The sequence below is a fragment of the Ambystoma mexicanum genome, chromosome 2p (genome assembly GCF_040938575.1).
Source record: "Ambystoma mexicanum isolate Mex_15411 chromosome 2p, UKY_AmexF1_1, whole genome shotgun sequence".
Lineage (NCBI taxonomy): Eukaryota > Metazoa > Chordata > Amphibia > Caudata > Ambystomatidae > Ambystoma > Ambystoma mexicanum.
In genome coordinates, this window is record NC_090923.1 from 953836244 (window position 1) to 953859522 (window position 23279).

Genomic DNA, 23279 nt, shown 5'->3' on the forward strand with positions numbered 1-23279 from the left:
TGCAGGAGGTGTTGGGCTTCGGTGGTTTGTAGAGGAGGTGGTAAGTGAATTTCCATTGAGAAGTGTGGGCAGTGGCAGGAACGTATTTTTGAAATAGCGGATGGTGGGGAGGTCAGTTGAGTGCATGGCAATGACGCCTTGTGAATGATGGCGAGGCATCTGCCCATCTTGCTTGGATGGTCTTGTTGTAGAATTTTGTAGACGTTGGGGATAAGGACACCCAAGATGTGGGTGGAGGTGAATATCAAAAAAGTCTCAGTAATGAAGATGGCGTCCAGGTTTTGTATGGTGATGAGGTTCGCGATGTGTGCTGTGCGGTTGATTGAGGAGCGGACATTGGCAAGCATCAGTTTTCATGTAGTGGTGGATGATGGGGTTTATGGTGACACTGGTGAAGTCACTGTGATACAGTGTCCATGATGTTGCTGCTGATATGCGTGGTTGGCGATGAGCTGTTGGGAGAGAGGGGTCTAACATTCAAGGGAGCTTACCTAATGTTAGAGCAGCAAGGGTACTCGGTCATTCCGGTCTGCACAGATATAATCAGAAATTGCCCTTTTCTTCATCTGCACTTCACTTCGGATGCTGGGTGAGACGCACACACTTGATCGGTTAAATGCAGGACTAAGCAGGCGTAGATCAATAGATACTGGAAGTAGTTTTGTGCTTTTGAGCCAGGCAGCCTTTCTGAGGTCTAGACCCTTCTCACAGTAATGTTCACATGCCCAGTCGTCAACTCCAGCATACCGTGCACCTCAAACTTTGCCTTCCATATGCCTTCGAGGAACTGCTCTATCAAGTCACAACAGTGGTCACCGGCAAAGTACTCTATCCTGCACCAGAAGTTGTTAAATGCCACAAGCATATCGTACAATTTTGACTTGCGCCGGTGTACAAACCTTTTTGCCTATTGCATCCAGCCCTTTTTCTTCCCTCCGCAAGGCCATGAGGGAGGGGGCTCCAGAGGCTGAAGTAGAGTCGGTAGGTGATTTCCCTTGCACAAGGGCAATTTAAGCATACCCACAGGTTTCCTGTTCCAATCTGCTTAGAGCATGCATCCAGCTTCTGATTTGGCTGAGCCATGTTATGAGGCTTTCGCCAGAATGTTTGGCTATTGAGGGATCCTGTTCCTGTCTGGTTTCCATTTCAGGACTTCTACCAGCACACCATGGGGGTGCGTCGGGGAGAGGGAGCTCAAACTCCATGTCAGCCATGAACTCAATGAACACCCTGATAAGAGTGGGGTTTCTTCCTCATCATCATTGCCCCCCATATCTGGAGGACTATCTGGCTCTGCGGATCATGTGCCGTGAGGAAGGGGACCTAGAGAAGGGCCAGGTTAGGTCTGCTCTTGGGCCGACTCAGCTGTGTCAGCATGAGAGGCCAGAGTGCTGTTGGCACCCCCCCGAGCAGGGGAGGACATGTGTGCTAGACTGTGTGGCGATTATCTCTGCATGATGCATTTTATAGAAGGTCCTCGTGTTTAGCCCAGTTAGGAAGTTCCTGAACTTGTTCATTAGAGGTTTACCCCTTGCAGTGGTAAAGTTCTCTGCACACCAGTTGCACAGATGGGTTGTTTTGGCAGAGCCTAGGTACTCCGTTCTGCGAAATGGTCAATGCAATGAACAAGGGGCCAGAAGGGAGAGATTAAGAAGAGCTCCCTGATGGAAGCAGTCCACTGTATGTGAGGCACAAAGGAGTTTGTGGTAAGTGCCTGGATTGAAACCGCTCCAGTAGCATGCACTCGCAGAGCCGCGGTTGACAGATCCTCCGAGGACGCGGATGACCAGATATCTCCTAGTACCTGGAACTGCACTTGGGTGGCAGATACATTCCTCTTGCAGGGTTACCACAGTTGGGCCACATTTATATGCCAACCAACAGAAAGTGTCTTTTTGTGACCATCTGACCAAGGGCAGACGGGCAGTGAATTTGCACACTTGCTTCACCAACCCTGTCCCATGCCTGGAGAGCGCAGAGCGAGTTGAGAATCTGCAGTACCTATCCAGTGAGAGCATAGGCTGGAGGCGGCTATCTATGCCTTTTATGTTTCTTTTGTTTTGGTCCGGTTGAGGGCTGACACCTCCTGAACAGGGGACACAGGGCTGCATCAGAGTAGGGTAATGTGTGCTCTTCACTGTCAGCAAAGCTTTCACTCCTGAGTTGGTGCACCTTAATGAGGAGTATGGAAGAGGCAGGTGGGTGGTGAGGAGAGGTCTCTCGCCCAGCTCAGAGTTCCTGGGTTCAGACACAGGGTACTGGCGGGGCACTTGTGCAGCAAGGAGAAGACCTGCTTCCATGCCAGTGACCCTTGGAACAGTTGTGGAGGAACTGCTAGTACGGCGAGGCGCTATGTTCCTTTGGGGCCAGAGACCTTATAGGTGCACCGATGTGATGTAGTGCAAGTTTTCCCTGAGGGACTTTGAACTCTGGTCTTGTCAGCCCATCCTTCGCGGGTAGGAGAAGGTCTGCTAGCCCGCTCTCATAAGGGGAGAACACTTTGAGGGAGTCCACTGACCAGGGTGCTCTGGTGAGCAGCTGCAGACTTAACTTTTGCTCGACTCTCGATGCAACAAAATCTTCAATGACCTTTGGTGAAAGTTCCCCAGGGCTTCACCCCACCACATGTTTCCGCATAAAAGTGATTGACCCAGAGAAAGAGCCACATGCGTCACAAGAGTCCCATGTGTGTGATGGTACCAGGATAACAGGCAAAGATTGTGTAGGTAAGCAGTGAAACTGCTGAACGCTTAAACCCGCTGGGCACAAAATGTGGAAGCTGTTTTACGAACAAGATTTGGCTCCAATGCAATGGTCCATCCTTTTGGATGCAGAGATAGGGACTGATGGTTGGAAGGGTTGTGCAGTCAGAGGTGCTTAGCAGGTATGTGGTTGGGGTAGACCCGCACTGGTACTTGCTGGAATGTTCTAGAACAATGATGCTGTTTTGCAAAAGGTTAATGTCCTGTCCCAGTTCTGTGGGAAGTCCCAAGAAACCAGAGGAAAAGGTGCCGAATGTACAAATACATCCAAGTAACTGCAGTGGTTGTAATGCCCAATTAAGTTTTAAAAGGTCACTCTGCACTCTCTGTACCCTAAAGCATATATGTTTTGCAGTCCAATGAATGGTCAGGCACACTGAGTTAACTGCAGTTTTTTCCTTACCTGCTTGCATATGATCTGGCCATTACAAAATGAGTCCCTAAGGTTGGTGTCTTGTGCCCTCACCCATCAGGTGTTCTGAATCATACTGTCCCACAGCCGTTTCTGTAAAAGTCCCAGACTTAGTTGGCCACAGTGGGTCACAAATTAAACTCTCACAGCAAACACAGACCTTTAGATCTTAGTGGAAACGGGGGGCAGATCTGTTTATTCCTTCAATCTTGCAGTTTTTTGCTAAAAGATAAGTGAAAGCAATGAAACAAGGCCTCAACTCCTACCCTATTACAAGATACAATTTCAACAGTTACAAAGGATTATCATTTGTATTTGTTCCATTGTCATGTTCTGTGAAAGCTGTCACATCTGTCAGATGTAATAACGCAGCAGCTAACCAATCTTTTCCTCTGTTTTAGTTTCAGTAAATTAAAACATAAAAGACACACTGAAGGATTCAGGAGTACTATATTTTTCACCATCTTAAAATATATTTTTAGACAAAATTGTTATATGAAGTCCGAAAATTCAAAACAGGCACAGGTAAGAGGTGTAGGAGAGGCTTGTGGACCTGGTCTCAGCAGGGGACATAGCCAGTATTACCTCGCAGTTTCCAGCTTAGCTCCTGCTTTTCCTGCTCCACAGCCTTCACCCTTTTCTCCAAGGCATCGAGAGCCGGGCTCTCACGGGGGCTCTGTGGACTTGTACCTGCATTGGCTGACATGAGGTTCAGCAACGAGCTGCGGTCAGATAACGAGCTGAGGAAATAAGAGAGGACAGTCACATAGGATGAATCTGCACACACACAGCAATACTAAAAGGAACAGAGTTGCATAAATCGAAGGGAATAAAAGACAGTGAATAGGATACTTATCAGGAATTTCGGAAACTTGAAGTGATTTCTAAAACAGAAAAGTACAACTGGCCATGTTCTTCTCTTAATTCACTTTACTGTTTGAATGCTTTAACAGTTCCTTCCAGGTTTCATACTTGAATTAAAATTGCCAGTGAGACCGATTTCTACGGGCTTCATCAGGTGAAATCAGGCTTCAGTAGGAGAGTCATCACACTCTCCGCCATCCAGAGTCTCCATTCATTTGAAGCCATTACAAGAGCCTTAAGAAACTCCAAGAAAATTCGGAGCTCTTCCAATTGCATTAGGGTTGAAAATGTATTTAAAATAAAATTCTGTGCATGACAGAAATTACATTAAAAAAATTGGCTTTAAAAGTCACAGCATAGCTGTACTGTGCCGACTGTTTCTTTTAAATCAAGCAGAGGAAAGACGAACTTACCAATCAGAGGTGAAAGTGAAGCCCACAAAGGGCAGGTGGTGCCCTGAAAATGCACTGTGGGAGGACGGAGGTAAAGTCTCCTAAGTGGAGAAAGAATATGTTACATGAAAGTCAATCGGTGAAACCGCAGTCACACAAACATCTTCCAACAACGTTCAGACATCCTGTAAGACGTATCGCACCTCCCAATGCAAGAACAATTGATCCCATCATCATCATCATCAAAATACTACATTTTTGGCAAAATACCATAAGAGCAATTGATCAAAGCAGCTCCACAGACTCTTTCATCAAGTCCTTCTGAATGACAATTGACAACATTCAAAGTCCACTGGTTTACCATTAAAACCGTGTCATTTTGCATTGAGAAACAGACCAGTGTCCTTGTGTATTATGCCTGGTTTAACAATTTCTTCTGTGTAGAAAACTCTTAAGCACAGGTTTGTCACCTGCTGCATTGTTAAAGTAAAAAACAAAAATACATTTAAAAAAAAAAAAAGGCTATCCTGAAACAGTTTTCCATCACTGCCATACGTCTCAGATTTAAATGTTTTGTTTATTATTTATAGAGCACACCTAACCCTGAGGTATAATTGTCTGCATCTAGGAGGCCTTTGAAAAATGTTCGTATACATTTTATTGTAGTCAGATTTGAGTCAAATTAAATTTCCTCTTAGAACGCTGATTTTGCTAGGATGGAATTCCCTACTGTTGGCCAAGATTTTCTTTTTGCACTTTCCCTCCATAGAGCATTATGAGACCCCCATTCCTTTTGCTTGTTTTGAAACCTGTTTTGACTTTATAGAGGTAAGTAAAAACTTCTGCTTTGCGGTACGATGTCCTTTCATTGCTGTATTTTTCAAAGCCTACCACTTCAAAGTACACTAATGTTCATCTAATTTTTTAGGGGGGGTGGGAAAGGGCACATAAGGGTTTTGGGGGTTAGGGAATAGGTAAATTCGATGAACATTTTCACGTTGAAATGCCAGACTTTGAAAATTCCAATGATGAAATGACATGCAACCCTGCTTTACTCCCCTTGCTCATTCTTATGGGAAAACTGACTACCCCAAGACTGCTACTACTGAGAAACTAGGTTTCTATGAATTCTAGCATTTTTTACAATTGCACACATTACCTTAAAGTGAAGTGCAGTTAGTTAAGATACTTTGTATCCTTAGGTCTTTTTATATAATGGCTTTATGGTTATTGTGCATATGTGCCCAAGACCAGCTGCTGGCAGTTGTGATATTTTTGACTGTTTTTATTTTATTTGTCTCCTGTACTTTTGCATCAACAGCATCCCAAGATGGCCATGCCACGAGATTTTTTGCGTGTTCTTTGGCCTTCTTCCAGGGAAAGCTGTGGTGCTCGCATACCAAGGGTCCTTGTGTGTGTGAACCAGAGGAAGGGGCTGGGACCATCTAGTCCCAATCCACATCCTATGGTGCCTGAAAGTGTCTCTGGGCAGATGTGATGACCAGTTGTCCATGATTGGACAATCCCTGGCTGTTTGAATGGCCCAGACCCATACCATTGGTGAGCAAGCTCACTGCCTGAGAATCCTTGATAAAACGAGGACTCCTTAGACTTTTCGGCAGGTCATCGCTGGACCCAAGACTTCTATGATGAAGAGGAGACCAAAGACGACTCCTGCAGCTGACCAGCATAGACTCCGGTGAAGCCCTGCTCTTCTGTCCTGATCTCAAGAAGGCCTTAGTTGGTCCTTTGACCGCTGGTCAGGTGGGAACAACCTGCCTCGACTCCTGCTCAAGGATCTCTACCTTCTGAGCCTTCGGAAGTGTCCCAGGACCAAATGGTGGATTGGCCAGCTGTCTAATGGGCTACCTTGTTGCAGCACTCATCGTTCCGAGCAGAGCCTTGGAACTTTTCAGCTGTCTCACTTCAAGGGAAGCTGTGCTAGGTCTGTTCCTGTGTTAGCCGCCTGGAGAACGTCCAAGTACGCCAACTCACCATAGTGCCTTCTATTGCAACATTCCTTCTTCAATCCTGTCAGGTGTCCCGACAGGGTCTGCAATGCAGAAGTCTTTCTCTTTCTTTGCTTCGTGTCTTCTGCTGGAAGATGCCTGGAGCCGATCCCTGTTCACCGTGACCTATAAAATAAATCCCAGCGCTGAAAGTGACGCTGCACCTGTGACCTCTGGGCCATCCTCAACCAGACCAAGCACTTACTTTTGTGTCCCCAATTGGTCCTGGAACACCTACAATGGTCTCTGGAAGAATCGGAGCCAGGGGGTAAGTTAACTTACCTGCTTTCTGTCTCCCCTCTATCCTCCATGAGGCTACATTGGGCATCATAAAGTCCTGACTCCAACTCACTCTGACCTGGCCTTTGGTGGTGGAACCTGGGTCATGGATCCTTCCCTAGGCCTATCGTAGCGTGTTGGATTGAGTGGAGTACTTACCTGAACTTTACTGAACTTGTATTTAACTTGTGAACTTTCAATAATCGCCACCTCAGCCCATTGCATTCTTTCTATAAAAACCTACCGAAAGAAGTTCTACTTTGGGACACATGGCTCCAAATCATCTTAGGGTTGGACTTTATAAGATTGTGGGAAGCTGTTATTGCGTTAATTTTAAAGAGTTCAGCCTGTTTCCCATGCATCCGACTACTCCACTATATTGCACTGGTAATTGTTTTATATGCAATTCTGATTCTCATAATGGTGAATGTGTATGGGATACATTACTCACCATAATCCTATTTCTGATGCTTGTATCTGCTTAGATCTATGTCCCCCCGCCCCAAGAACCTTCAACTCCAAGTGGGGAGGAAGGGTGGGCGCATGTGAATCTAAGCAGATGCAAGCATCAGAAACAAGATAACTGAGTAATGTATCCCTTCTGAAGCTTGTGGATCTGCTTAGAATCACATGCTTTGCATAGATTAGCGAGCAGTACTTGTAGAAGGAGGTGGGTTGTTAGAAGGTAGCACTGAAAACATGTGTTTCAACACCGCTTGTCCCAGCTGTGCATCACCCTTGTGTGTCTAGACAGTAATATTGGGTGAAAGTGTGTACTGAACTCAAGTGGCAGCCTTGCAAATGGCATCTAGGTGCACATTTGCTATGAAGGCTGGTGTTGCTCCTGTGCCTCGAGCGGAGTGTGCTCTAGGCTTAAATGGCAACGTTCTTTTAGCAAGGGAATAGCACAGTTGGAAGCAGTTGACAATCCATTTAGAAATTGCTCCCTTAGAGATAGGGTCCCCTTCTCATCCAGTGGCTATAAATACAAAAAAAAAAACATTTTCTGATAGGTTTGGTCTTTTGAAGGTAGAACAAGACAGCTCTGCATACTACATCTAGTGTATGAAGGATTTTTCTGCAGTGTTTGCAGGGTTTTGGAAAAATGCAGAAAGTTCTGTGGTTCAGATGAAATGTTGATATACATTTTGGTGAAAATCGAGGACGAGTGCGTAGTATCACTTTGTCCTTGTGTATAATTACAACCGGGTTCTGTACGGACAGAGCCTGTACTTAACTGACCCTTTTGATAGAGGTAATGACTATAAGAAAGGCTGTTTTGTATGTCAGATGTTTAAGGCTGGCCTTGTGCATAGGCTCGAAGGGGGCCCCCCCCATGGGCCTTGTGAGTACAATACAGAGGTCCTAGACAGGAGTAGGATTAGATACTGGAGGGTGTAGTTTCTACCACCCTCCATGGAGGCTTGAACTACGGGCTCCTTCCACCACAAAATCTTTCTTTGAGATGCATTGTAAGTGGAAAAAGCATCTAGGTGTACATTGAGAGAGTTAAAGAAAAATCCTGAGTCAAGCAGATCTAAAAGGTAGTTGACTATGTTAGACTGAACAGTCAGTTGGATTGAGACCGTGTTTTGCACCATAACACAAATCGCTTCCATTTGTTGAAGTAGCAGTGCTGCGTGTTAGGCTTACGTGCTTCTTTGAGTATTTCCACGCACCTTTGGTCTAGGTTCTGGTGACCAAATTCTATGACCTCAAGACCCAAGCTGCTAAGTTCAATATCTGATGGCATGGGTGTAGCGTTGTCTCTTGATCTGGAATTAACATTTTCTGGACAAGGCAGGTTCTTGGGAGGACACAGGGACATCGTTTGAAGGTGGGAGAGGCAGGTCTGCCGCGCCCACATGGGAACTATAGGGATCAATGTTACTTGTTCCTGATGTTAGTGGGAAAAGCATACACAAATCTCCCTGAGCAATTCATCAGTAGTGCTTTCTCCTTGGAGCCTTTGAGGGAATCTGGACAGATAATCTGGACATTGTGTGTTCTCCCGAGTTGCAAAGAGGACCATTTCTAAGAACCCAGAGTCTGAGAAGAAGTGGTTTAGCACGTCTGTGTTTAACTGCCACTCGTGCTCTGAGGGTAGCATTGCACTTCGGTTTAGCACATCTGCCAGAGACTTGAGCTCCCGTGGAACATGTTGTGATTTAGTGGCCACAGCCAGATGTTCTGGGCTAGTATGGGCAGCCCTGAAGAGTGTGTCCCTCGCTGTTTGTTTATACAAGACATGGCTGTGGTGCTGTCTGTTAGGACTAGGACGGTTTTGTGCGCAGAGTCTTGAAGGCTTGTAGTGCTTTGAGGACTGCTAGCAGTTCCAGAAGGTTATGTTTCCTGGTCAGTGCCTCTGTCCACACCCTGTGAGCAGAGTGTGATGGAGGACGTGAGCTCCCCACACTGTCATTAACACGTCTGTTGTAAGAGTGGCCCCGATCGCTGGTGTGTTGAAAGGATTTCCCTTTAACAGATTGTTTCTGGTCCACCACTGTAGTGATTGAACCAGAGGTTGCAAAACCACCAATAGATCATCCCACAGACCGCTTGCTTGTGACCACTGTTTCGCTAACCTCTACCAATTTGAATCTTAGGTATTCTTTGTGCGCTGGCAACATTGAAATATGAAAGTATGCATCCTTCATGTCCAATGGTGCCATGTAATCCCCTAGTTTCAGCAGTGGGATGACCTCCTGCAACGTCGTCATCTTGAATTTTTGGGGCTTGACATGTGTTTGTAGGGCGCAGGTCCAACAATAGGCGCATTGTTAGATCTCTCTTTGGAACAAGGAAGTACATTGAATAAATAACTTGATTCTCCAGCAGAAGTGGCACCAGTTCGATAGCTCCCTTTTGAAGCAGTATTCAGATTTCATCTTGCAGAATTTAGAAATGTTCGAGGACATTTTTCTTACTCTAGGTGGATGGTGGCAAGGTGTTTCCAGGAACTCCACAAAGTATCCATTGGCCAATGTGAAGAGTACCCAGCAATCTAAAGTTATTTCCTCCTACTGCTGGGCAAAGTGTGTTATGGGACCCCTGACTGGGGATGCACTGGAAGGCGTGTGGATCGTCCCGTCATTTGGCGGCACTGGTTGCTGCGTCTCTAGAGGCTGCAACCCTCCCTGCCCTTTTCCACGGCGAAACCCTCTCTGCTGTGCTGATATTGGTAGGGGGATGACAGGCCCTGGGGGCTGCAGAACGAGGTACCAGATGTTCCAGACCCAGATTTGGTTTGAACTGTTGAAGCCCTGTGCTCGAAAAGTATGGTGCGCATTAAAAACACCTCTTTGTACAAAAGGCTTCTTGGAAATTTGGCCCAGTGTTAATAGTTTCATGTTATTTTTTGGAAGTCTCCAGCTGGTCATCTACAGCTTCACCAAAAAGCACTGCCTCTTTGATAGGATGGCTTGAAGCCTGAATCTCTGAACCAGGAGTGGCGTTTGAGCACGGTTCCTTCTGCGATAACACTTCCTGAGGTGTCAGCAGAGTATAGAACATTCTTAAGGATATTTTGTGACACTTGCTTCCCCTCTTTGACAACTGTAAGCAAGTGTGAGCGCGTAGGTTCAGGTACAGAGATGAGGTGTTTGATGACCTCATCTCACTGGGTGCGGTTATAGCTGGCGAGCAGCCTAGTGTTAGCTATCCTGGTCATAAATGCACCAGAGGTAGTAATAGGCTTGCCTAGTGTGTAGAGCCATTTACATTCCTTATTTGGGGGCACCCCAGAGGTGGAGAGTGGGACACCAGCTCTCTTCTTGGAGGTAGTGACTACCAGAGAATCTGGTTCCATGTGTCCCCTGATATAAAGTGGATCGGATGGCGATGTTTAACTATTTTCTCCACCCTCAGGTTTACTGTCCTTGTGAGTGAGTGAGTGGGTCGACAGTGACGGAGAGACTCTCTTTTTGATGTATTCAAGTATAGGAATAGCCTGACTAATGGGCTTTTTCCCACTGAGGATGTCTGACAAAAATCAGTGCCCTCAGGGGTAGTTTCCTCTGTTTGTATGCAGAAATGGTGGGCTGTGTTTTTCAGCAAGTCATTATATAGCAGTTGATCTGCTATGGGCTAAGTATGACCACTCTCGATCACCCCGGCGTCGGTTGGATCTGTAAAAATGAGATCTGGGTCATCCTGATCCTGTAGGTAATTATCGTCGGGATCTTGATTGGGATCATCCTGATCGACAATCCAAATGCTCTGGACATAATAATAATAATAATAATAATAATAATTAGGCTTTTATATAGCGCTACAAACCCTCAGGTATCTGAGCGCTGCTTATTATTACCCACGGTGTGTGGTGCTCATTTATCGACCTCGGAAGGATGAAAGGCTGAGTTTGGCCCCGCCGGGATATGAACCTGCGTTAACAGGCTCTGCACGGGTGTCAAAGCGGGCGCTCTACTCGCTGTGCCACTTGACATCTCCCTGTTAAGACTGAGACTGGTCACCCTGTTGAGTGTCTTTAGAGACATGAATGGATGTGATGGTAGGGGTGGGAATGGGTGACAACGGGCGCTGGGGCAGAGTAGGGCACCTTGGCTCACAGAATTGCTTCACTGTCTTTTTGTCTGAAAGGTAACTTCTGCATAATGTCGACAAATGACTATATCCTATCCATGGTTTCCTCAAAACTTTCCTGAGTCCATGTCCCAGTTCTTGGCATTTCAGCCAGTGGGAACACTATAGTGTCTGGAGCAGCTTTAGGGTTTTCTATAGGGCTTTCTCTAGGCTTTTTCAACAAGGATGAAGAAAGCAGAGAACCAGCTTCTTCATAGTTCTTGGAGACATCTGGGTCTGTTTCCAATGAACATGTTTTTTGTGGTGGTTTTCGGAGGACAGTTGAGTTTTTGTTTTTTTTTACGGCTGTTTCGGCCTCTTCCGTCAAAAGGGATTAATGTACACCCACTGCCACAGTACCTTCATGAACGCTTGCGGCAAGCAGAACCACAGTGTGCTTTGTTAGCAGTAGATCGGTAGGTGCCTACCGCCGGCATGCAGCCTTTCTTCAATGGCGCTGTCGAGGAACGGCCCTGGGGTATGTGTGTTGGTGTAGTGTGTGCATGTGGAAGGTCGTCACCAGAGCCCTTTCCTCATAGCAGCGCGCTGCGACTGCCTTTCGAGGCCGAGGACAGGTGCGCAGGAACCATATGTTCCCTCAGTAACGTCTTTGAGCTTCCGAACCAGAGTCTCGGGTGCCTCTGCCTTCATGATCCGATTCGAAGATTCCCGCAACTGACTCCGCCATCATGGTGTGTGCCGCCCACCGTTTTGTTCGGTGTTCCTTGAGGATTTTCAGCCTAATGAACTTGTAAGATGCACAACAGGATTCTAGGTGTTCACGGGAAAGGCACTGGTTACACACTATCTCTATGTGTCATTCCACAGGTACCGATTGCACTTAAGGCAAAATTTAAACAGAATAGGTTACATAGTGACATTTGGACGAAGAGGCAGTAAGACAAATGCATTATTTAAGAGCCTGGACTAATGAAATGGACTAATTTTTAAGGGTTTTTATGACATCAGTAGTCATGGTGTTTTTTGAGTAGAGGATGTTAGTTTTAGTTTACCAGCTGAAGAAATTCAAGATTCGATAGGTTTTGAAGAGAAAAAAATTGAATTTGATATTTTGTTATATGCTATGTTGAAGTGATGTGCTTGGGGGGCATTTGATTGGAATATATGGGATGGTGGTGTGTGTAAACCCTTGTTTCTGATGTGGTGAGGGTCTATTTTTTTGAAAACTGTTTGTTTTGACCAAAATCCTATGTATGATTAACCATAGTTGGAGCACATTTTTCACACTAGAATTTGTCCCCACTCATTACCCCTACATGGATTCGATTGGTCCCATTAGATCAATTTTTAAATAAATTACACAAGCCACTTCCCATTTTAAGGTTTTATTAGTTATTCTGGACTTGATACTTTTTTTTCTTTTTTTTTTTAAAAAACTTTAACAAGTTTTTTTTAAGATAACAAGACAATTTCACTTAGACACACACAAATTTCCGTGTTGAAACAACATTCCCAATAACAGTCTAGAACCCCCCCTAACCCCTTCCCCCCCTCCCACCACCTCTTCAAACTTCACTCTATGGTGCACTTGAAGTCCGCTATGGTCTCTGGTACGGGGGAAACCGCAGTTTATCTCCCTACCCCTTGCCGGCTCCCCTCAAACCCCAAAACCCCCCCACCCTCCACACATTCTTTCACTCTGTCACATACAACTCTCCCTTCGGAAGAATCTACTCAATTGTTTATATCCATTCCCCATTTTAGCAGCCAGGTCGACCACTCGGTATGATATTCTACCACTCGGTCATTCACCACCGCTTTTCCATTACCATCATATTCTTTACCTTTCCTTCCCACACCTCTTTCGTAGGGAGCGTTTCCTTTTTTCACCATTGGGCTATCGACAACCTCCCCACTCTTAACATGGCATCCCACATCTTCGGGAGCCTCTGTTCCTCCCTGTCCTTTTGCGGGAGACCTAGCAACAACAGATCTAACCCTATCCCTGTTACTTCTTCCATCCAGCTCAGCACCTCCTTCCAATAGACTTGCACCTGGGGCACCACCACATATGTGCTACGGAGCCCAGACTACCAGTCCCCCTCAGGCATAAGGGGGATACTTCCCAAAACATGTTAGACAATTTTGCCGGGTCTGAATGCCAACCGATTAGCATTTTGAAATTATGTTCCACCAATGCGGTGAACAGACCTCCCTGGAAAACCACTCTAAATTTGCGACCAATCCTCCTCAGGGATCTCCTCCCCCCGCAGTTCCTCCCAATACCTCTGGAAAGTTTGCCTCCCCTGTAGGATAGTACCATTCATTGCCCTGTATAATGTGGATAAAATCCCCGTCTGTGTTTCAGATTGGTCCGGACCTTTTCCACTAGCGTCAAATCTCTTGGCACCCCCGTCTCCCACTTTGGATCTGTCAAAATCGCCTTAATCCGGGGATAATCAAATATCGTGATTGAGTCCCCTCCCAGCATCTCAAGCACCTTCACCCATTCCTTGAAGGTCTCCCCCGCAAACAATTGTGCCACCCTTTCCAGGCCTGCATCAGACCACCTCAGAGTGTTTGAAGCCCCGACTCCCCAGATTGAACGGCAGCCCCCATATTGAGGACATTGGCAAGGGCCATGATGTGTAACCCTTGAAATCATTTGCATCTTTCCAGACAGACCGAAAGACTCCCAGCTTTGGGTGGGACCTCAGTCGTTCTGGAATTAATCTCGGTGGGCCCAGAAATAGTCTCGAACCTTCAGTGGATGCGCCACCAGGCCTTCAAGCTAAGTCCTTAGTCCCTCCTGCATGTGTCCCACCATCACCCTTATTTGTGCCACTTGGTAGTACCTGCGAATATCCGGGAACCCAAAACTCCCCCTCTACCTTGGAAGGGTGAGTGTGGCCAACTTTACTCTTGGTGTCTTATTTCCCCATATGAACCTACGCAGCTCTCCTGTAATGTCCTCGAAAACTTGTATGCTGCGGAATTGCCATGAACAGATAGCCTAGGTAATGCATTCATTTTTATCGACGTCATCCTCCCGTACAACGACAATATCAGTGGGCCCCATCTTTTTATATCCGCCTTCAACTGCGTGCGGAAAGAAGCATAGATAGCCTACCCCAACGCACCCAAGTCCTTCGTCACCAGTATGCCCAGGTATCGAATGCTATGTTGGTTGACCCTCATGCCCAGGAAACTTCTTTTCTCATCTAGGAGCGGGCTCCTTGGCAGTAATGGCAGGATGGCTGATTTCCCCACATTAATCTTGAGCCCCGAGAGGCACCTATAAGCCTCCATCTGGACCATTAATGCTGGGAGAGATACTGGGACATTAGTAAGGTAAGCCAGTACATCGTCTGCGAACAATGAGATTTTACATTCCAGTTCTCCCCCCCTCTATGCCCCTGATTTGATCATTCGACCGTATTGCAATTGCTAGCGGTTCCATTGCAAGAGCGTATAGCAGCAGGGATAGGGGGCATCCCTGCCTAGTGCCTCTCACAAGTTCAAAAGACTCAGTAAGCCTCCTCCGGCCCCCAAATTATCTGCCCCTGGGCCTGTTGTATAGTTCTGTTACCCATTTCAGGAAGTTCGCTCCCAATCCCATCTTCGCCAGCACCTTGATATGATATGGCATTTATAGCGCACCTATACACAAGCGTTTCATCATGAAGGGCCATTCAACCCTATCAAAGGCCTTTTCTGAGTCCAATGTAACTAGGCAAGCGTCAAACCCCGTCGTTTGAACCCCATGGATCAGGTTAATGGTCTTCCTTCTGTTATCTGACCCTTGCCTCCCCTCAATGAAACCCACTTGATCCCTCTGTACCAGTAGCAGCATTATTCCTTCTAATCTTGTTCCCAGGACCTTTGCTAGAATTTTGACATCACCGTTGGAGGGAAATTGGCCTATAGGAGGAGCACTTGGTTTGATCCTTCCCTTCCTTCGGGATCGCAACAATAACTGCTGCCATCATCGTAAGGGGGAGGGTTTCACCCGCAAGGCATGCATTTTTTTTTATTGTTTATGGTTCAAATGAACCTTTACAAAAAAATAGACATCATATGATTTACACATATCAAATACAAGACAATTCGATTTAAGATATATAAAAACAAGTTATAACATCAGTTAATCAACAACAATTACATTAACAAGGACAAGATACACTAAAGTGCTAAAATCTCATTTTCTATTACTCTTAAAAAAGCAACCAATGCAAAAATTAATGCTCTGATCACATTGCATTAGCTGGTTCCAAAGAGACTCCATACAGTCTTCATAGTTCACATTTACAAAGCGTATAAAAAATGTCGTTCTTGCATCTCTAAACTGTGAGCATTCTAAAATCAAATGTTTTTGTGTTTCATTTGGTTCTAAGCATTTCAAAAATCGACATTTAGTAACACCATTAATGTGACTGGGAGTTCTCCAGTGCTTTTTTCTTTCCAAAGTGTGGAAATTATTTAGTCTAAATCTCAGGTAATACATTCTAGTGTTATTACATGGAAATTTGGCGTATTCTTTATAAGTACTCAAGGTGCTTATTTCATCTACTGTTTTACACCAGTCCTGTTCAAAAAGTTTATGTTTTACATAACCAGGTCGAATATATAGGTCTTCATGATCCACACCTAAGTCTTTCAGGCTTAGCCATTTTTATATACTATTCGGTGATAGAACTGGAGGAGCATCCCTTGGAAAATTCAAAGAAGTCTTGATATAAGGAGTTACCAGGACAGTTAAGTATTTTACTATAGATTGATAATGCCCGCCAAGTCAATCTAGTAGATAAAGAAATCAGACCCATCTCTCAGTGTCTAATGACACAGTTCGGGATTGCCGGTGATACGTGCAGAGCAGCTTTCAACAAACTGTCCTGCATCAAGTCTAGTTTATGCAAATTACAAAAACAAATGTCCAAGGCATAAAGAAGTATCGGCTCCACTTTTAAGGTAAGGAACTCAACGGTATCATGGAAAAGGTACAATATTTTGTAAAAATTGATTTCATTTGACGTCTGAGAGGTATGGCTTTTTGCTTCAGATAGTCAACCCATGAATTAATTGTTGTCACGTTACTTAGACGATATCCCAAGTAAATAGTTTCTTTTAATACATATATAGTGTCACCATCAATGTTCCAACAAAACTTCTTAGGTTTCTTACCAGCCTTAAAGATCATAATACTAGTTTCAGAAGAATTAGGTTTAAGATTGTGCTGGTAGGCAAATTCAGAAAACACATTTAACTTGGATTGTAGGCCAAATGGGATCAAATCAAATAATATCATCTGCAAAGGCTAGCCATTGCAATCTTAATGAGCATAGCCTTGCCGCAAAAGTATCCATTGATTTCCAAAGTTGGTCTATGTCAGATAAGTATAAATTAAACAAACGCTGCAAAATTGCATCCTTGCTTCAGCCCCAAGAATGATTGTACAGGGTCCGTAAGTGCCCCCCCCCTTAGGTAATCCGAATTCTATAGGATGTGTTGGTGTGAAATTTTTATAATCCAATAGATAACATGTTCTGGTATACCTAAATTACGCATTTTTAACCATAACACATTACAAACCACTGTATCAAAGGCTGATGACATATCGAGCGATGTGATATATAGTGTGCTAAGTTCTTTCTTTTTTATACCATTAACAGATGCGCCATAATTGTTGCATTTAGAGTAGTGCCCATCTGGCGTTTGAATCCCACTTGAAATTTGGAATAGATCTTAAAAGTGGCTAGATGTTTATCAAGCTCATAAATAACTAAGATTGAGAAGACTTTGACTGCTGAGTCTGTTAAAGATATAGGTCTATAATTCACTGGCAGGCAGGGATCACCTTTTTTATAAATTGGGATCAAGACGGAAGTTACCCAGGACATAGAAATAGTCCCTCTGGCTAAAATATTGTCAAACTTAATTTTTAGAATCATGCTCCAAAAAATAGGATCGGCCCTGTAGACACAAGATGGAATCCCGTCTGGGCCTGGTGCGCGGGAATTTGATAATTTCTTAATGGCCAGCATGATGTCAAAAGCAGACCAAATGAATTGCATTGACGATGGAGACAGGTCTACTATTTCATGCATTTGGGCAAATCGAGTGGGCAGTGCATATTTATTCTCAATATGGGCGATGCATGTTTCTGCCTGGATTATAGTCTTATTTTGATGTGCAGATGCATTGCCTTTCTTAATCGCAGACCAGATGTCACGTGTATTATGACTACAGATAGCCCTGACCATTTCACAGTTTTGTTTATTGTATTGTTCAATATATACTCCTTTAATTTTGAATTTGTACGCTTGGATAATACATTTTTTTTTAGCAGCTATTGTCCAATAGTTAAGTACTCTGAACCAAGCTTTCTTAGATCTCTATTCTTTAATATTTTCAGATATTTAATTTTAAAGTTAGAACTATGTTTGTGACTAATCGATAGAGGTGTTTGTTTAATTTGGAAGTGATCAAGAGCCTCGATAGTTGAAGTAGTGACAATCTGGTCGAGATAATCAATTGGATAGAGTTCTGGAGTATTAAAGTTAATACGGCATTTGAGTTTTGTAGATACTCAATCGGCTAGCCTCTTGCAAAGGGTTGGATTCCATCTTAGGGAGATATTATCCCTTTTGTTCTCGATTGCATGTAAACAATGATCCATGTACAGTGTGCTTATATCTATGAGAGTCGTGAGGCAGATGGGAGCATGGTCGCTATACTTAATTTCCCATATCATAACGGAATCAATGCATGTAAACATTGAATCAGAAATACAAAAAAAAAAATCATGGAACTTGCATTCCCTCTTTTCCAAGTATGGTTAGGAGAATGTTCGTTAAATTTCACAAATGACATCACCCAGTCCTTGAAATAGGTGCTCAATTCAGCCCCTCTCTTAATACTGATCGTTCTAGCTTTATTGGAGACATTAGGGCAAGCAAACCATTTTAAGCATTGCGAATTGAAGTCTCCACCCATTAAAATATCAAAGTTGGAATTGATAGTATAGGCCTGGTCAAAGCATTGATGAATGTCATCAAATATCTCCGATAATTTGTATTTCAAAGGATTCCAGTACAAGTTAGTCACTAGAATAAATTTTGCATCACTCTTCTTCATAGTTAGGAGTATAGCCAAAACATGGATGGATGAATACACCAATGTTAAATTACAATCTACTGCATTTTTAATAGAGATGGCAAGACCTCCATAAGGCCTACCTTCCCCACCTTTGATGGCAAAAGAATATGTGCAGTATTCAGGAATAATGAATGGTTCAGTATTAATTGTTTCCTGGAATAAAATAATGGATGGTAATTTATTCTTTTCGTGAGTAGATAGCCATATTGGAATGTTACTATATTCTCATGGAATTCATGTGGATTTAGTAAGTACAGACTTCACATTGGATTATAATGTGGATAAATTGGTGTTTGCCGTAAATATTGTTTTTAGTAGTGGTTCAATCCATGCCATTTCATTGTTATTACGAGCAATCATCGAAAGTTGTGAAATACAGAATGTTTCATTCTTTGCACTGATGTTCATATCATCCTTCGTTACATTCACTTAGGGTTCAGAAATCTGATTAGCATATAAAAATTCCTCTGCTGTCTTTTCGTCATTGAAAGTTAGTAATGAGAATCCCATTTCTAACAACTCTTTTCTATAAGACCATATAAGCTTCAGTACTTGTTCAGAGAACAAGTGACATGTCATTTGATAGTTATTTATTGGGGCAAGTGCAATCTTGTCAATGTCACTGGAGGCCAAAATTCTCAGGGGAGGAATTGCAGCAAGAAGGTCAAGTAGATAACTACGATTGATACGCGAGTTGCATACAATTTCCCTTATACCTTCAAGGCCCATCATGTTTGTACCTTTCTTACTATTTGAGTTAATGAACTCAGGATGAGCACCAGCACTTTTATTATATTCCTCTGCCTTTCTATCTTGAAGGTCGCTTACAGTTATTCACACCAGGCGTTAATATGTCTAAATTAAGGACATTCTTCAAGTTAGTTAAGTTTCATTGTAGATCTATCTAGAGGTTAGGTTGAGACGGTTTATACTGCTCACTTGTTGAAACTACCAGTTGCAGTTGTTTGCTGAGTCGCTTTATGCTGGGCAATAGTTGCAATTCCCGTTACCAGGGGATTTAAAAGCTGATTAACGAACTATCGGTAAAATACCTGCCTTTAGGGCATTTACCAAGGACTCCTGATCGAGGCTCTTTATAAGTAAACCGTTATGCTCTAAGCCGGAATCAGGTGCATCTGTCCAAGGGGCATCCGGACCTTTTACTACATTCAGAAAGTCAATATTTGTGCTATGCATTATCGGTCCTCCAGCATTTTGAGCATGGGGACCTCGGCCATTAGAATCCAGATGGATTAGGGGAATTTTATTAGCTTTTCACAGCTCATTGGTTAGTTGAATACATTTCCCTCCGCCATTAAGAGCAATAGAATTATTATCATTGTTCCTCTCAGATTTCCCATCAGGTTTTATCGGTAAGCTACAGGTTTCAGAGTATAGTAATGGTAAATCCTTTATGGAATTGTCCGAGAACGATTGAGAAAGATTACTTGCATCAATGATCGGTTTAGAAGGCAATAGAGACCTATTGGAAGTACATTTCCTTCCTTCACTTTGAAAATAATTTGGAAGGATTTTTCGTACCTTCAATGCATCTCCTTCAAATTGAGTCATGATAATGGTGGCCTTATTAGATTCATAACTGGCTGGTGGATTGAAGCACTCAGAGTGAATTTCTACAGTAACTATATTTTCATTACTGCAAGTGATTGTTAGTTTATTTTCATTTACAAATGACATCTTGTCACGTTTTGTACTTGACTTTCCTTGGAAAGTTGCGCAACATCGATCACATCCTCGCCACCACTATAAGAGATCACCAAAATCTCTATTTGATTTTTTCATTGCCTGATCATCTTATTTTCTGCGCGTTTGATAACATTTTTGATTTTTGCTATATCATTTAGATGTATAATCTACATAATCCATAGCGTATTCCACAGGTAGTGTGTCCTGCTTTTGTTCCATGATGTTAGTTAAGACTGTAGGGCTATCAGCAAGTGCCTCCCTCTTTGGGGTATGTTCAATACCAGTAGACGGGCATAAATTATTCCTCAGTTCAACTAGGGAGGAGTTAATTGTCCCCATCTCAAGTAACAGCATGTCTATCCCTTTAGATGGTAAATTTTCAGAACCAGGTGTATTGGCAATGAGAGAATCATTTGATTGTGTTCCTTGTTCGTGGGTAATTCTAACTTTAGCCACTTCTAGATTCTTTGCGCGATACTGGGTCCCTTCAAGTGCAAGTATGAAACCTTCCAACCTATTTACTTTAGACATGATATCACTTATGGTATTTTTAATATCCCGTAGTTCCAAATGAGTGATGTGATATGGCTTTATCAAGCAAGTCCAGAATCCGTATTATAACAGGAAAAGTATCTCATCTTTAGGAGAAGATGGTACACTAGAGTCCCTGCCAGTATTCTGAGAGAAGGGGACGCATAACACTGGACTCTGTGAAGGTTAATTTTCGGATACTATCCAAGTCGAGATCTTATTTACCATAGAATTAGGCATGGAAGGACTAGGTGGGATAAAGAAGCCATTACCATAGTCAACATCTCCTGGGTCCCTGTTCTTAGGTATCAATGGGGTTAATAGACCAATAGATAGTCTAATACGGAAATCAAGATCTGCCAGCGACTTGATATCAAAATCACCATTTGACGAAGGAGATTTGTTGGCTATAGGCAAGGGCTCTATAGTAGGTATGGTACAATTCTCAACCTGATCATTCAGATCATTCAAATGGTTATCACACATTTTTAGCCTTTTGTCATAAGATTTGCCATAGTTTACAAGGTCCTCAATGTTTATTGATAGAGCTTCAGGGTCATTAATCGGGTTAGTAAGGCAATTATTTTGCATGTCAACAGAAGTCGCCATGGTAGTACACTTTCCGCTTCTAAGGCTAAGTAGTCACACGGTATCAAGTCCTACCTCAAAATAATCCAAACAGCAACCTCTGAGTAAAGTGACTAAGACCATTATAGATGCAATATTCGTGATATGCGCTAGTCCACCCGACCACCCAAACAGCCAAACAGCACTTGCAGGCACTTCCAGGGTGCAGGTGTGCGTACCTGTGCTGCAAAGTAGGCTGACGTGGGCGGGACAGATCACGCACGTTAGGCTAAGGAGAAAAGAAAATGTTTTCATCAGTGAATGAAAGGTGGTGCAACAGCGCGAGGCACTAACAATGTCCCAGCACTAGAGTCCAAAAAGATAATTACTTGTTCACAGCAACTGGTGACGCAGTCCTGGTTATGGCTTGAAAGCAGGCTTAGCAATGCTTTGCTTCCTATTGCCGACGCTGCTTCGGAACAGAACGGCTAATTTACAGAATTTTATGCTGAATCTATCCTCCCCCTGGGCCGACTCTGCTTACATTCCTGTTATGGCCTTTATCACTTTTTATGCAGTTATGGGGTTGTCTAGGCCTTCTGCCAACTACTTCGGGAGCTCTGGGATCAGAAGTTTCTTCAGGAACTCATCTATTTGGGTCCCCTACCCCTCCCATTCTGAGGAGTACAGGGTCCTGTAGTATTCCACGAATTTGTCCCCAATGCTGCGGGTATCGCCTAGGTCTCTACCGTCCTCTGTTCTTATAACCCTGATGGACCTCCTCTTTCTCTTTCCAGAGTCTCCATGCCAGAAGATTTTTCTCTGTGTCCTGCGTCAGTAGGGCTTTCAACTCGGACTTATATTTGCATAGCTCTTTGGCTTTGGCGGGGGAGATATATGGACTCCTGTGAGCCTCCTTGTACGCCCTCTATCTTCCTCCGAAGCTGCACCTCCTTCTCCTCCCTTTCTCACTTCTTCTCGGAGCCTATCATCATCAAGGTACCTCTTAAAGCCATTCCAGACAGATTGAATTTCCACCTCCCTAGTGTCATTAAATAAAAAGTATTCCTCGATTCCCCCTTAGCAATTCCTGTTTTACTGCTTAGCAGGTAGTCATTACACCTCTAATTCCCCCGGGAGGCCTTCCAGGACCCAATTTCGCGAGAGATGGCGACTATATCCTGGTCAGACCACAGGATCGCAGTTACTATGGACTGCTGTACGTTATCTCACAGAAATGTGTCCACGAGGATCAGGTCTATTTGCGAAAACGAATCGTGGGCTGCTGAGTAGTAAGTGAATGGCCTATCCCCTGCCAGGACTGGATAGAGGGAATCGTACAACCCCAGAACCTCAGTGACCCCTTGGAAACGCTCTGACTCTGTCGGGTTGGTTCTACTGATTTGTTTTCCACACATTCTCTTGCGGTTCCTTTCCAAATCCAGCACCATATTTTAGTCCGCGCCCACCACCAATTGGCCTTTAGTAAATTGGATTATTTTATCTCGTACTTTCTCCCAGAATTCACATTGCTGTACATTTGGGCATATATCGACCCTATCGTGAACTTCTCCCCCTGCAGGAGTCCCTTCGCAAACATATCTTCCGTTAGGGTCTGCCAATACTGCCTCCACCATAAAGCTCTGTCTAGTCGATACCAATACAGCCACCCCCGCCTCTTTTTAACATCTTATGCCACGATCACTTCACTCACCTCTCGAGAGCTTAGTCTATGTTCACTTCCCCTTTTCCAATGTGTTTCTTGTAAACACATCCACTCAAGCTTGGACCTCTTAAACTCCTAGAACCATCGATCGCTTGGAGGGGGAGTTGAGTCCCCGAGTGTTTAGGGAGCCAATCCGCACCTCACCCTGGCTGGCCATCACCCTTTTACCCATTACACCATCTATTCCCCTCACCCCTGAGACAAGACATCCTTCGGGACCCCTTAAACCGGGTCCCATCTCTGCACCCATGTTTTAGACAATAACTTCTTGAACCCCACCTCTTTCCCCTCCTGCAGCCCCTCTCTTTCTTCCCTCCTCCCTCCCCCTCAGCA

At 44.0% G+C, this 23279-nt stretch overlaps 1 protein-coding gene across 2 annotated transcripts in view; it reads right to left on the minus strand.

Moving 5' to 3' along the window:
* Nucleotides 1-23279, minus strand: part of LOC138566955 (serine/threonine-protein kinase MRCK alpha-like) — a 2642347-nt gene that overhangs the window by 1816401 nt on the left and 802667 nt on the right. For both annotated transcript variants that reach the window (XM_069644738.1, XM_069644739.1), the window contains exons 9-10: nucleotides 4452-4531; nucleotides 3760-3914 (exon numbers count right to left, since the gene is read on the minus strand). In XM_069644738.1, coding sequence (XP_069500839.1) covers nucleotides 3760-3914; nucleotides 4452-4531 — 235 coding nt within the window. The remainder of the gene's footprint in view (nucleotides 1-3759; nucleotides 3915-4451; nucleotides 4532-23279) is intronic.